The 14,002-nt window shown below is 34.6% G+C and overlaps 1 protein-coding gene across 1 annotated transcript in view; it reads right to left on the reverse strand.

Moving 5' to 3' along the window:
• The window catches only part of LOC149776726 (uncharacterized), a 111,852-nt gene that overhangs the window by 81,138 nt on the left and 16,712 nt on the right, over window positions 1-14,002 (reverse strand). Inside the window, exons 2-3 of the mRNA XM_089941250.1 lie at window positions 1,488-1,609; window positions 69-147 (exon numbers count right to left, since the gene is read on the reverse strand). Coding sequence (XP_089797376.1) covers window positions 69-147; window positions 1,488-1,607 — 199 coding nt within the window. The 5' untranslated portion in view covers window positions 1,608-1,609. The remainder of the gene's footprint in view (window positions 1-68; window positions 148-1,487; window positions 1,610-14,002) is intronic.

A 14,002-nucleotide genomic window follows, 5' to 3' on the forward strand; every position in this document is an offset into this window, starting at 1 on the left:
TGAAAAAAAATGACTAGAGTGTATACTACAGAGTTTGAGTTAGAATAACAATATGGGTAGACTTTTACCTTTCATTGCCCTTTGCAGTTTGTCAAGGCAGGCCTGGAGGTTACCCTTCTCTAGAGCTTCAGAGTGATGACGCTTGTCCTGCAATAATTAAAAGGTATTAAAACAATTTGGTCTGTGTCAGTTAACATGCAATACAAGCAATATCAAAACTTCAAATTCATTCATGTATAAGATTAATATAAACAGGCATTACATCTCTAACACAGACAAAATGGGAATTACAGCTTTTGAAAATAAAAATAAATACTAAAATAGGAATATTGTTAACTTTGGCATCCCACAATTTATTTGGAACAAATTTTTTTTTTCTATTTAAATATGAGCACAAATATAACACCTATCAAGATCCATCATTTACACCATGTTTTTATTTAAGTACCCAATATCAAAGGAAGCCAACAATACCAAAGTATAAAGATGCTAACTAAACTGAAATCACTTCTTTGTTTGTGCCTGTCTAAAGTAGAGACCAACTTCAAATTCCTGGACTTGACAATAAATTAAGTGTACAAGAAATAAAATAACACTTCCATTAATGGTACGCTAAATAGGTCATGGAGGCCACCACAGAAAAGATGCTATTGGTGACGATCAGTGCACTCTACTAGTGAACCTTACATCATCATTAATCAAGCAAATTCATGATGAATGGATAATTTAATCTTATGTGACAATATGTGGAAGATCAGGTCTATAAGTGATTTTGAGAAAGCAGGACTTATTTAATTTTGCACTTTGGGGATTTTTTACCTGACAAGCATTTGTGTGTACAGAGAAACATAATGGACATGATGTTAATACAGAGTGCTTCAAGTAATATTCTAGTAATCTCCAGACTTCTTGTTCTTTTGGATCAAACATGCATGGATAAAATTAAGTTTGTTTTTAGGTGGATTTAAAGTTTTCAACAACAGTTGTACTTGAATGAATGGCTGATTTGAATAAGTATTAGTTTTAATTTTGATATATTAATAATTTTTCTTTTTCTTTTGATCATTTTCAGTATTACTAGTGTTTGAATACCTTATGCTTTTTCAAGTTTCTCTCTATCTTTACTTATTTCACATACAAATTTAAGACAATGGGTGGAAATAACAGCTACCAGATACTTTATCGATTTTCACTGAAACAACATAAAATGTTTTATAATTCTTTTTTTCAAGAAGATGAAATAAACAAATACCTGTAAATGCTAATATTTTATTACCAGATTACAGTATTCACTGTTATTATCAAATGTAGTAGCTTTGTTAATCTCAAAGAACAATTAGTAAGACTTGTGTGAGATCATCACACCTGGCTAATTTTTTTTGTTGGGTCTTTAAATTTGAGGTTAGGGGCAAAAAAAGGAAACCACATAAATTGGTCTAAAGTTTCATATAGTACAGCATAAACTGTTCACCAAACACAGTACTCACATTGATGATGGCATTCCTAACTGCCTTAATACTGTCAACCCATGACTTGTGATGATGTGAGGAGCGATTCCGGAGTCGCTCCATCAAAGTTTCCAGCTCCCGCTCTCTTTCACAATCCATTTCTGGAACAAAAACAAAAGTTTAATCAGTATGCCTTTTAATTTTTGTGATTATCTGTATTGAGTGCCACTGAAAGAAGAATCTGATTATTGACTACATTGCTGTGTTTAAATGTTAATTTCATCATTTATTTGAAAAAGAACGTGAAAACTGAACTGAAATTTTGAGCTTTAATTGGTCATTGGTTTGACATTTTTTTCCCAAGCAGAGATCATAATATAGAGCTAAATTTGAATCTGAGATTTTTTCAATTTTTATTTTTGTCCTGGTATATGTTAGGATTTGCTGATTAGTACCAATCCTCTGGTGGTCTGAGACTGCAGATAACTACTGATCAATTTTTATTAGAGTAAACAACTTCTGGTGCCCTTTACCCAAAATGAATTGCACTGGTTAAAACCAACAATAACCGCAGTTTACAAAAAGTTTCCAATTTAGCCTCAATGGACATGCTGTTGCTCTGACACTAATCAAGTCACTGACAAAGTAATCAGGAAACACGGATTTTACTAGCTAAAGACTGATGATACTGGCTTGCCAATTTAGGCCAGGTACAAGCAAGTTGTCATTGACTGCATACATGTATACATTTATTGATTGCATATATACAATATGCTAATGAGTTAACAAGCTTTACACAATCAGCCAGAGAAAGGGGTCTATTAGTACAGTATACATAAATATCACATATATGATATTTGAGACATTCCACTTTATGGTATGTATTTCACACTAACGACTGAAGGCAATTCATGGATCATTTTGATATTGAAAATTAAACAGCTGAAAGAAACTGCAGCAAATCTGCAATGCCCTTGCAAAGTTCTCTACTATAATTTATTCATTATCACACTGTTACATCTTGCCAAATCTCCAGATCCAGATTCCAACAAATTAATAAAAATGTGCACAATTGTCATGGTCTGGAGGATATAGAAAATGAAATCTATTGAAATATATATATCAACCACACACACACACATACACAAAAGAGAGCCAGCTAGTACATTATATGCACTGCCTTATATTATTTAGGCCGGGGGGGGGGGGCATGTTATTCATCTGTTTTAGAGACTGCTCATACTCTCAAAAGTGAAATATTGTTTCCATAATTTGATATCGGTTTTACAAGCTTCTGATATACATTTTCCTTGCAGTTTTATGTTCTACAACTCCACTTCATTAAATTTCTGACCATGGTTACCCTTTTACCCCATACCATTTTGTGGTTCCATTACATTACTGCCATTTGTGTTCTATTTCATTCTCAGACTCTTAAATACCTATTATCTCATCCATAATTATTCTAACAACGGAGTCTATTAGCCCTGAAATTCAGCAGCTTGCATCATGAAGAAGCTTGCAATTTGATTGATCATTTTAGTTCAGCCTCTTTATAAAGTATAAACTAATCATCTGTGCACATGACAGTCTTAGCAACAGTGAATTGTTGCATTAGATTAATGGATATGTAAAGCGGCATCAAATGCATTATAAGGCAATAAGAGGGGGTACTGCTTTCAAAAAGCCAAGGCAAAATGCATTCACTGTAAACATATTTCTCAAATTGCAAAAGTTTTAATTTTTTTGCAAAGTTTGATATTTTAAAGGCATAATTTATGCAAATATATGCCTTATCTGGAGAACTCATGCATAGAAAATTTTGATTCAGTTTTGAAAACAGGACCATAAAATGGAGGTCCTGGAACCTGGATACTCACAACACCAAGTTATGTTTTTACTATTCTGAAACCATATTCCTCCCACCCATCACTTTATTCTTCTAAATTATGTCTCTTCCTTTAACAGTGCATGCAGGAGGTCTGACAGTTTATGAACACAAGTTTTAATAAACACCCAAAAGTTGTTAGTTTAAAAACAAAAAAAAAAAAGAGAGAAAACAGGTCTTGATGAGAACTGACATTGACTAAGGAACTTGTTTTAAAACTTTAAACACAGATACAACACTAAATGTACCATTGTAATTTTTAAGCATCAAACTAAAGCTGATCATTCATCTTTTGCTTAATACTGCATCAGCACTTTTTTTATTGTTAAATTTTTACAGGTTTTTATCACCGATAGAAACCTGTAAACATTTTAAAATGTTTCTCTCACACATATAATGGGCAGATAGGTTTGGAAGAATCATTTACAGAATGTACAAATCTACTTGAAGAGGTTTTATGCAATTTATCAAAAAAAGCCAACTGGTCCATTGAGATAGTATTACTCTAAGGAGAGGCCTATGTTGAGATTTAGTGAGGTACCAAGTATACAGCTATCCTTTTACTGAACCAATGTCCATAGCCTTCATTACCTAACATCTGGCACACAAAAAAGAACAAATGATGTTACTCTCCAGTTTTTTTCAAACCTACATGTAAAACATAAAAAAGACCAAGATTCACTTGAAGGGATTAACCAATTAAACAAATGTTTGGGACTCCAAGAAAAGATCGATTTTTAACTGCTGAGATCAGAAACCAGCTTACAGCCATACTGGATGCAAGGCTTAACTCATTAACCCTTGGTGCCGCATTTACACATCAGAAGGTAGTAGCCTACTACCGAGCTCTGTAGTGTCAAAATCATATATGATACACTAAAGTGGGTGGTATTATAGAAAGGTAGACAGATATGCTCTACAATGATACCAAATAATATGGACATTCTAGTTACACTACAAAATACAGAGGGAATAACCTAATTTTTTAGACCAGTTTATTTCCACCTAAATTCAGCCTGTGGTCAGAATCCAATTCTGTGTCCGGATTTTAGATTTTTGGTATCAGACCAGTCTGAACTACACACAGACAAGCAAACCCTTGCAAAAAGTAGGATAAGATGGACATTTGGAATAAAGAGTGGTCTCAATACAAAAATGATGGGTCTGTTAAGCAAAAAAGAAAAAAAATAAAAGAAAAGAAAGAACTCCAACTTTTACTTTTTTGCTCCTGCACTAATGAAATAGCCAATGAAAAACAATGTTTCTAACACAATTAATCATTAGGTTAACAGGAAATCTCTTGGAAGTCAATGTATTAGGTTGTATTCAGAAATAGCCCCCAAAATCTGTTTCCTACTCACCTTTCAGGCGAAAATGACAAACACCTCCAAGGGGTTAATGAGTTAAAGTGTATATTCAGTCACCCTCCACTTTGTTGTCTCACTACTTTTTGTACTATATATATACACAATGCTGGATCATTTAAATTTTCTGTTTATCATATCCATAAAAATGTAACTAATTATCAATGATGTGTATGTGTGTGTTTAACTATGTATATGTATTTTCAATGTAAACATGCATTACTAGAGGGCCACAAGGAGGATTAGTTCCATGCAACTAATTGTGTCACCCTCTAAAGTCATCATTATTATTAGTAGTATTATTATTATTGGCATTTTCAATTTAGACCAATTAAACATCAAAAGAAGTCTTTGAGTTATAAAAATACCCATAATGACATGACCATCTATTCATCAAAAATACTGAATACAAAACTTTCAAGATGGACATCATTGCTTCCATACTGGATACAAGACTGGCACTATGTCCATTTAGAACAAACTGGATATTATGTTTCTTTTGGTGAAAACCTTATGTCTATATGATCATCCCCACTGTCTGGTGTGTTTAATGGTACATGAACACATCATAGGTCATATCATGCCAAGGCAACTGGCTTCAAGTACCTAACGAAGGGACACATCATAGCCGTCATCCTGGGCAGAATCCATACCCTAACGCTTCTGTTGCACAACAGGCATGTTAACTACTTATCTACAGCAACTTTTGGCAATGAAAGGAATACACACACACACACCCAAGCTGAAATAGGTAAATAGTTCTATTCTTCCACTGATATGCCAAGGGACACAGTATTGTAAAAGCAGCTAAGAGGTGAAGATGGGTTTCAGAGCCAAAGATAATCCGTGTATTTGCATATTTTATGCAAACATAAAAGTGACTGAAAGTGACTAATGATATCCTTAAATGATTTTAAAGCACATTAATTTTAGGCCTATATTCCAAATATCTGCAAACTGTTCCTGCTATAAACAATGCCAAAGTTTAATGAAATCTTATTCTATCAATATGAAGCATGCAAGCTTCTAATGGTCATGCACATTTATAACAGTGTTTATTCACTTAAAAATTTGATAAAATACAGCCATATAATGGAATTTACATTGAGTTTTAACTGGTATCTTAACCATCCAAAAGGTAACAATTACAGCCATAAAATAGATTGTGCTCTTAACCATCAAATATATAACAATTACAAGCATATAATGTAACGTACATTTAATCAGTATTGGTCTCTTAACCATCCGACATAAAACAATTAAAGCCATACAATAGAATGTACCTTAAATCAGTATTGATCTCTTAACCATCCAACATATAACAATTACAGCTATACAATAGAATGTACCTTGAATCAGTATTGGTCTCCTAACCATCCGACATATAACAATTACAGTCATATAATAGAATGTACCTTGAATCAGTATTGGTCTCTTAACCATCCGACATATAACAATTACAGTCATACAATGGAATGTACCTTGAATCAGTATTGGTCTCTTAACCATCTGACATATAACAAGTACAGCCATACACTGGAATGTATCTTGAATCAGTATTGGTCTCTTAACCATCTGACATATAACAAGTACAGCCAAACAATGGAATGTACCTTGAATCAGCAATGGCCTCTTAACCATCCGATATATAACAAGTACAGCCATATAATGGAATGTACCTTGACTCAGTATTGGTCTCTTAACCATCCGACATATAACAAGTACAGCCATATAATGGAATGTACCTTGAATCAGTATTGGTCTTTTAACCATCTGACATATAACAATTACAGTCATACAATGGAATGTACCTTGAATCAGTATTGGTCTCTTAACCATCCGACATATAACAATTACAGCCATATAATCGAATGTACCTTGAATCAGTGTTGGTCTCTTAATCATCCGACATATGACAAGTACAGCCATATAATGGAATGTACCTTGAATCAGTATTGGTCTCTTAACCATGTGACAAGTACAGCCATATAATGGAATATACCTTGAATCAGTAGTGGTCTCTTAGCCATCTGATACATGAAAATTACAACAATACAATGAAATGTACCTTGAATCAGTACTGGTCTCTTAGCCATCTGACACATGTAATTAAAGCCATATAATGGAATGTACCTTGAATTAGCAATTGTCTCTTAGCCATCTGACACATGAAAATTACAGCCACATAATGGAATGTACCCTAAAATTATACAAAATACAGAGAGAAAAAATCTGAGCTCAGAAATTTTTAAAATTTTCAATAAGTCTTTTTAAAAGTCAGGATTATGCTTCCAGGCAAAATAGTCATCTCATCAATGACATTTCACTTCAACATGCCACATTTCACCACACCAGGAAAGTGAGGTTGACTTTCCACATTTTCAATACTGATATTCTAACCTGTGAATCTTGCACTGACATTAAGTTACAAGCTCATAATTTATGTATCAACCAATACAAACATGCCTTAAAATCAACACGCGTGTTTACTTAGTTGCTACTGATGTACCAAACTATGATTTCTCCACCAACCTTATTGTGAAACTCAAGGATAAAAGTAAAATCCTGAGCCTTCAAAAACCCAATAGCCAAACAGTATTACTAAGTCAGTTCTGAGACAAGTCTCAATCAAAAAGATATAAACAAACTAATCCATTTTTCCAATATTTCCCCATATTATGTAAATTGATTAGTCTTCTGCAAGTAATAGTCACCCATTTTCAGGATCAGGTATCAAAAACTGATGGTGCCATTCAATGCTATTAAAAAAATTATGCAGTAGTTTTTAAGATTTTAGAAGGTTTATAAAATGTTCATAGACTTTGACGAGCATTGTTTTTGTATTTAATGCAAATAGACTTGCTGAGCCACCAAAATGCTAGTTGCTGAATGGAGACAGCACTGTATAAAAAGCTACATTCACTGGCAGAACTGTTAACTTGCAACTTCTTAATTCATAAACTAAACATGACTGATTTACAATATATAATTGTTGGATATCACAATGATATCAGTGAAAAATATAGATTTGTAATACAGTACAAATTTGAGATACTCCCATTCTATATAAATCTTTTCACTACATTACAGATCACTAATATACAGTAGCATGTTTACCACGTTCACCTGTATTTTCAGCATTAGTACTTTTTGATCAATACATGTTTGACAGATATAAATAGCAACAGTCAACAGGCGAAGGCAAAAAAAAAACAACAATGAATTTTTCATAAGCTATAACCTTGGCCTTGGTATGGTAAGTGCGTTCACAGTACACAGATCCTAAACATCATATAACATTGACAATAATGGTCATAACATGACACTAGTTTATGCACACAATGACATCACCATTTCTGAGAAACTTATTTTCCCATCACAAAACTAGACCATTAACTCAATTCTCCCTACTCTTCCATCACTTCACCCTATTAAGCCATCAGGAAAAAGTCACTTTGTCTTAGTTTTAGAGTCAAGCACAACTCCTTAAATATGCATGCATTTTATTATGGCTGGAGAATTAGCTCATCATTGCAACTAAAGAAAGACCTTTGAACAGGAATCTTTCAGGTGTCTGGAGGATGGAATATATTTTGGTTACAGCCAAAACAATGCCTTGCAACAGGAATCTTTTGTGTCTGGAAGATGGACCATGTTTTGGCCATGTTTTGGCTTGATGTGTAAAGGTATTATATGTAGTATAGTGCATAAATTAGGAAACTGCAACTCAAAGCTGCATACATGTCATGTAGCTTTTCACAGACATTGCATCTGTTCATCTCAAAATAAAACAAAACCAGACCTGGAAAAAAAATCGCTTTTTAGGAGAACATATCACATATGACCACCTTCATAGATCAACCTTATACCAGCATGCCTTAAAATCTGTCATAGGTTAGTACGCATGCCTCATTGGGCAACAGGTCTTAGTTCATTGATAACTCCTGGATGTTACACTGTGAAGCGATGTGTAATTTGGTGACTACACCAGCATAGGTGAAGGATGCTTATTACACTTACTGTGCAATTATTGACCATACCAACTTAAAAACAATAACTTTATTACTTTGTCTAAGCTTCTTATGATCTTAAGTAAAAATAAAAATAAAATATTCTGAACACCGATTACTTAATCAAGGATTTTTAAATTATGTAATGGTTAACTTCTAAGTGGAAAAGTCCTTCAAAGAAAAGGAAAATCCATTTTTCATACTTGAAATGTATCCAGTGGGTAGTCGGCAAACCAAATGCAGTAAAGAGGAAAATCCCTCCTTCTTTCACAGGCATGCCAACACTCAAGCTATGCAGCATTAAAACTTCCAGCAATACAAGATGGTCTTAATAAGCCCCTGTATTTATTGTCAAAATCCATCCATATACTAGGTCATATGCTTCTGAAGTTGTTGCTAATTTATATATTAAGCACAGAAAAAACATCTGAATGCATCATATTTCCACTACTAAATCCCTCCAATATTTACAGTACTCCCTCTTTTCAAAATGAATTTTCCATCAATTTTTTTTAATCAAGAACAAATCCTGCAATAGTTTTAAATTATTTTATTTAATAAGGATGAAATGAGATAAAATCCTTTGGCTTCCACTACCAACTGCAACATTTCTGAGTGATGCATACCTTTAGGACTGATTACAAGGTGTGGATACAGCAAGACTGAGTCATTAAGACAAAAAAAAGTCAAGCGTTATCAGTTGTAAATGTGGTGCTCATGCTTCACACCGATTAAATGAAACATGATATATAATTCGAGTGAAATATATATAAAAAAATATAATGAAAGCATGCAAAATGTGACAATAGACGTAGCCGCAGTTTGGAACGCTTTTCTGGTTTGGAACACAAACAAAATCACTACCAAAATGCATAAAGTTATATTCCTGTTGGAAATGTCAATGTGGTATACATGTAAATGTGCATGCATATGTTAGATTATCAACTTTAAAACACGCATATTAAAAACATTATCCATATGCTGGTAAACTGATCTTGTCAATCATAAAATGGAGTGTCAGATTTAAAATTTATTGGGCAAGAAATGATCTGCTATCAAGACCACAAAAAATATCTGGACTAAATTTATGCTACTCTAATGGCTCTTTTAATTTAAATTTTACCATACAGTATCACAAACAAGTACTCTACACTAAAATGAGTTCATAATGGACAATCAAAGGACTGTAATATGTTGATACATAACCTTTACAAAGTGATGGCATCATGCATTGCCATGTATCATCGTATAATCTGGCACGAGGATATTGACCAAAATTATAAACTGATCATCCTGATCAGATTTGAGATTATCCCCTCACATGTAAATCCTATCTAATCCACAGCAATATAGAGCACTACTACAGACTAATGTATATTTTGGCCACCAGTGTCATCAGCATTATCACATTTCAATAAATTCATATTTGTCAGATATAAATAGCAGTCTACTAGCAATAGTTAGTGAATATGAAAAATGGAATTTTTAGAGAGCTTTAACCCTGACACTTGGCAAGGTACGTGTTTTTTGCTACATTTTGTAGAGAAGGAATTGGTGGTACAGTCAAACCCACTTATCTCGACCTCGGTTATCTCGACAACCCGCTTATGTCGAGCGTTTTGGTCCGGTCCCGAAAAAATTCTTCTTTGTTATGCTATTTTTTACCCGCTTATCTCGACCTCTGTTAAGTCGATAACCCGGTTATGTCGGGCATAAGTTTCGGTCCGAAGTAACATGTGGACCCGCTTAATTCGACGAAATGCAACTTTTTAACGTCAATCTCACAGAAATTGTACAAGAAATAGCCAGCAAAAGCGATCGATTTTCAGGCACAATTTTGGTCCGTCACGGCAGTAGTCACATGTTTATTTCATATTCTTTCTATTTTTGGTTCGTAAGACTAGCTTAATCGATTAGTTTATTAAGAATATATCATGTTCACTACATAAAATATTCAAGGATTCACAAAGACAAGAGTGTGTACAAATTACAATGTAACTTTATTTTACGAAAACGCAGAATCTTAGATGTCAGCTACATGTGTATTTTATCATTTCCCTTTTATTTCTTAAGGTACATTTCAGATATGAATTATGTTCCGAAGTACATGTATACAAGAAACAACAATCAAGGAGATACAAGTAATGAAATATTATGTACATGTACACATTAATAATCAATGTGCAGACGGAAAAGTGCTGATCGGCTGAATATTCAGGTCATGAAATTGCTCCATATGCACGTAATATCATGACGATTTATTGTATAGCATTTTATGACAAAATAGCCAAACATGTCAGCAATATTTTCAAAATATCTAGGAATTATAAACTGAACATAATGTAGTGGAAATACAAAAATATACGGTAAAATTACCTACACGTACATGTACATGTACAATAAACGCATACTATATATGAATAAAAAAATGAATACTTTTTTCATTTTGAATCTATACATCTATAAAACACACAAGTACATAAACATATCATAATGTGCACTACATTATTTTTGTAGAAAATATGAAGTAATATCAGTCTGCTTTTGTTTACTCCGGTGCTGATTTATAACGAACGATTCAAAAGCACTTACGTTTTCATACATATGCTCGGCACCGTCGACACTTGCCACAAACAATTTCATTTTTTTAATGCATTCAGCCATTTCACTGTAGCTTGGGATAGTGATAGGCTGATCATCATCATCATCATCATCATCTTGCTTGCATGATTGTATCTGCTTCGTTGTCACCGATTGGATTATTTCCTCATCAGTAAGTTCACCATAGGCATTGGCATCATCATCCACGTGAACATAATTAGAAAATTCATCCCGAGCAATGCCTATGGAGTCCGCAATCTCATCAGAAATCGCTTCAAGACCTATTTCTGATTGAGGCTCTTTAATTTCTTGTGCAATTAAACACTGCTGGTGAAATTCTTCATCAGAAATTTCCGGAAAAATACAATGGAACCAGCAGTTTTGAATGGTTTTCGGCGATACACTGTTCCAAGCTGCACGGGCATACATGATGGCGTCTAGCAGAGTTGGTTTATAGGATCGCTTTTCCTCAACTGCAAGCAAATAATTGCAAACTAAAGCTTTCCGATAATGGATTTTAAAAGCCTGAATTATTCCTTGGTCGAGTGGCTGAAGCTTACTGGTAGCATTGGGAGGAAGAAAATACACTGTGATTGCTTGTAACCCTTCTACACGTGGGTGAGCACGGCAGTTGTCTATTATCAATGCGATCTTTCGTTTTTCAAACTGTAAGTGGCGATCTAACTTGCGTAACCAGCTGGTAAAGATATCACCTGTCATCCAGCTATTTGACTGGCTTTTATAGTCAACGGGGAGAGAAGACCTATTCAGGTTTTTGAAGCATCTTGGATTTTCTGATTTTCCTATTATTAATGGCTTGATCTTGTCACTTCCATCCATATTTCCGGCCAAAAGCAAAGTTACTCTCTCTTTGGATTTTTTTCCTCCATGGCATTTGTTTCCTTTGAAATCCATCGTCTTGTTAGGCAGACATTGCCAAAATAGCCCCGTTTCATCAGCATTGTATATATCGCATGGCTTGAACTTGTCTAAGATTTTTGGCAAAACTTCTTTATGCCATTCCTTAACAGCCACATCTGAAACAGATGCACTCTCTCCACACACGGTTTTAAAACATATATTATTGCGCTGTTTGAAACGATCTAACCAGCCATGTGATGCTTTCCATGTCATTTGCACTCACAGTCAATGTACATGTACATGTACATGTATTTTCAAAAACATTTATTGATCTTTATCTGCGAGATACTGTCATATATTAACCTAATACAATCTTGGTTATTTTGCACCTAACACCGCGTTATGCGTGAATGGCGGGTGCCTGAAAGCAATCGGTGGATGTTTCTCTCTCACTCTCTCGTTTGTGATTTTCTTTGATCCATTTTTCAATCTGATAACATATTCAAACCTCTGAGTACAACCAAACATGATTTGTTTTTCAATATTCACATCAATTATAAAAATGCGTCGTGTGTTATCTGACATAAGTGATGCACACTACAGTAATGGATGCATACGCTACATGTGATATAAGGAGTTCATAGATATATTTTTTCTTTAATAAATTACTTATGATGATAAAAAAGGAATAAATGATAACAACACCAGGTTAGTTCATTTCATTTTATTATCAATTAAGCGTTTTGTTTATTTTATTGTAACATGCAGTGGGAGGGGATTCCAGTAAACACCAGCAAAAGACAGGAGTAATGCTCAAGGACATTTTTAAAATTACCGGTTTTTATGAACCCGGATATCTCGGGACCCGGTTATGTCGACGATTTTTTTACACCCCCGACGTAATCGAGATAACCAGGTTTGACTGTAATATAAACATCAACATACCACAATAATATCACTAAACTATTAACAATATCATGATACAACTTTTGGATAGTAAAGTGTGTGTGTGGTTTGGATCTTTGATGTAGCTTTTAAAAAAAATAAATCATTCACTACGATGTCTACAGTGTGACAGTTTATAGTGATGTCTAGCACTGGGGCATCATGCTGCAGATATGCAGCATAATGTCCCACCCAGTCACATTATCTTGACAACAGGCTGACCTGTCATAACAATAACCTCTTAATGCTGAGTCTAGGAAGGCAGCAGATATGCAGCATGATGTCCCACCCAGTCACATTATCTTGACAACAGGCTGACCTGTCATAACAATAACCTCTTAATGCTGAGTCTAGGAAGGCAGCAGACATGCAGCATGATGTCCCACCCAGTCACATTATCTTGACAACAGGCTGACCTGTCATAACAATAACCTCTTAATGCTGAGTCTAGGAAGGCAGCAGACATGCAGCATGATGTCCCACCCAGTCACATTATCTTGACAACAGGCTGACCTGTCATAACAATAACCTCTTAATGCTGAGTCTAGGAAGGCAGCAGACATGCAGCATGATGTCCCACCCAGTCACATTATCTTGACAACAGGCTGACCTGTCGTAACAATAACCTCTTAATGCTGAGTCTAGGAAGGCAGCTGCTAGTACCATTTTTATATGTCTTTGGTATGACTCAGCCGGGGTTCGAACACATGACCGCCCGCATCCAAGGCAGACGCTCTAACCACTATGACACACAGAACAGTCTTGGATAGTGATAACATCACTATTAAGTAAATATGATATATTACTCGTTTTCAAGTCCAACTTAAAAATGGCAAAGGCCCAAATCTGTCATCGTGTAATGTGATGGCAGATCAATGTTCAATC

Source organism: Sinohyriopsis cumingii, chromosome 18, assembly GCF_028554795.1.
Source record: "Sinohyriopsis cumingii isolate HCF-2022 chromosome 18, ASM2855479v2, whole genome shotgun sequence".
NCBI classification, from domain to species: domain Eukaryota; kingdom Metazoa; phylum Mollusca; class Bivalvia; order Unionida; family Unionidae; genus Sinohyriopsis; species Sinohyriopsis cumingii.